Source organism: Aptenodytes forsteri, unplaced genomic scaffold (genome assembly GCF_000699145.1).
Source record: "Aptenodytes forsteri isolate BGI_AS27 unplaced genomic scaffold, ASM69914v1 Scaffold65, whole genome shotgun sequence".
NCBI classification, from domain to species: domain Eukaryota; kingdom Metazoa; phylum Chordata; class Aves; order Sphenisciformes; family Spheniscidae; genus Aptenodytes; species Aptenodytes forsteri.
Genome location: NW_008795127.1, coordinates 9,136,069 through 9,138,176, shown reverse-complemented (window position 1 = coordinate 9,138,176; position 2,108 = coordinate 9,136,069). Strand labels below are relative to the sequence as shown.

General features: G+C 58.1%; 1 protein-coding gene across 1 annotated transcript; it reads left to right on the top strand.

The window, feature by feature from the left end:
- Positions 1-2: 2 nt before the first annotated feature.
- On the top strand, positions 3-1,764 carry SLC10A4 (solute carrier family 10 member 4; the record flags this gene model as incomplete). Its single annotated transcript, XM_009277467.1, has 2 exons — positions 3-131; positions 794-1,764. Coding segments are annotated over 2 exons (645 nt in total), but the record flags the coding sequence as incomplete, so codon positions are not given.
- Positions 1,765-2,108: the final 344 nt, after the last annotated feature.

Below are 2,108 nucleotides of genomic sequence, written 5' to 3'. Positions count from 1 at the left end.
TCAACACGGCCCTGGTGCAGCTGCTGCCCCTGGGGGCGGTGAGCCTGACGCTGGGCAGCACCCTGCTGCCCATCGGCCTGGGGGTGCTCATCCGATACCGGCACCCCCGCGCCGCCGACCTCCTGGTTAAGGTAGGCACGGCCCCGGGGAGGGGGGGGGGGGCGGCCGCGCTGCGGGGGATGCCTGGGGACGGCACCGGGGCAGGGGTCCGACGGCAGTAACCTTTCTGGTCCCTCAGAACCAATGGTAGCTTCACACAGGCATATTCCACTACTTAGGTGGAATATAAGGACTTACAGTCTTGAAATAAAACGGTGGGACAGAGACGGAAAGAGAGGGAAAGGGCAGGTTGCCCCCGCAGCACACGGGAAGGAGGGCAGCGTGGCGCTGCACCCCTGGAGGCAGCCCGGGCCCTGGAGCAGAGGCATTCCCCAGCATCCTGCTCGCTCCCGCTACACCCAGGGCTAGCAAAACCAACCTGCAGGCACGGAAACACCTCCTTAAAACGTACAAACAAATGAGCTTAATTACGAAAGGAAGACCGAGGCACAAGCCCTGGCTCTCTAGTTTCCCAGCAAGTTGCCCCAAAGCAAAATGATGGAGGGCGCTCTCAGCCCCTTCCTTTCCCAGGATATGATCAACCACCACCAAAGTCCTGAGCCAGGAGCAAACCCAGGAAGGGCAGCGCAACCACAGTTTGCAATTTAGACTCTATCAAGCCTCTACGTGCTATGATTATCCTCTTAAACTAATAACTCACGTGTTGTTTATCAATGTCTGTATCTGTTGCCAGATTTCCCTGTGGTCCCTCTTGGTGACTCTGGTGATCCTGTTCATCCTAACTGGCACCATGCTGGGCCCAGATCTGATGGCACATATTCCTGCGTCTGTCTACACCATTGCGGTGCTGATGCCCCTAGCGGGGTATGCCTTGGGATATGGCTTAGCCACGGTCTTTAAAATGCCCCCACACTGCAGGAGAACAGTGTCTTTGGAAACAGGGTGCCAAAATGTCCAGCTCTGCACTGCCATCCTAAAACTCACCTTTCCCCCGGAGCTCATAGGGAGCATGTACATGTTTCCCTTGCTTTACGCGCTTTTTCAGTCGGCAGAAGCAGGACTCTTTGTGCTGGTATACAAGATGTATGGGAGAGACAGCTACAAACAAGATACACTCGGTGAAGAGGAAGACACAGATATTTCCTACAAGAAACTGAAGGAAGAGGAGGTGGCCGAAACTTCATATGGCACAGTGACCACAGAGGAGCACAACTCCGTTCAGATGGAGCCGACGCAGACGGCGCTTTAGGCGAGATAAGGAGGCAACACCCGGGGACGTGTGATGTGTGTTGTGCTTGCAACCAAGCTGGGGCCGCGCTCGCCGCTGCGCAAGCGGAGCTGCCCAGCCTCCATTGTTTCTCCAGCCGCTCCCATTGTACAAGGTGATGTGTGTTTATTACCGTGACAGTTGTATTTCCTCAAAAATACTTGTGAAAAAAAATTTAAAAGCAAAGGAAAAAGTATCACTGTAACGCAAATAACCGTACGTCTTCAGGCAAGGAGGCTCCTGCCCACCTGAGTGCAGCAGGAATGGGTACGAAGAAGGAGACCAGCGTTTTGCAGAGGCGAAGCTGACGCGGCGCTGTGCCAGTGCAGACGAACGGGCAAACCACCTTGCGCGTGTGTATCTCCGTGCCTCCCACCCGCTGTAAAAGCATTGTGCTCGTTGTTCTCACCACAAATACATGGCAAAGCTGAACCAAACCCGTGTTCCCAGCTGATTAATGCCGCGGGGGCAATGAAGGGCCGCGCTGCCTGGTTGACCAGGGGAGCTGTGCTGGGACTGGGGGGGCGGGGGAGGGGGATGCCCTGCCCGAGGCTCCGATCCAGGCGGGGATGGGAAGGGGCCGCTGAGGCCGGCGCTCGTCGGGGGCGGGGGAAAGCCCGGCCCCGGTCCGGTCCCGCCCCGCCCCGGGGGTATTTAAGGCCGCCCCCCGGCGGCTGCCCTGGGTCCGGCGCGATGGCGGAAGAGGCGATGGAGAGCTATCTGTACGCCGCCTACCACCCCTACTCCTACCGCTACCCGCCGCCCAAGGGCAAGGGGGGGG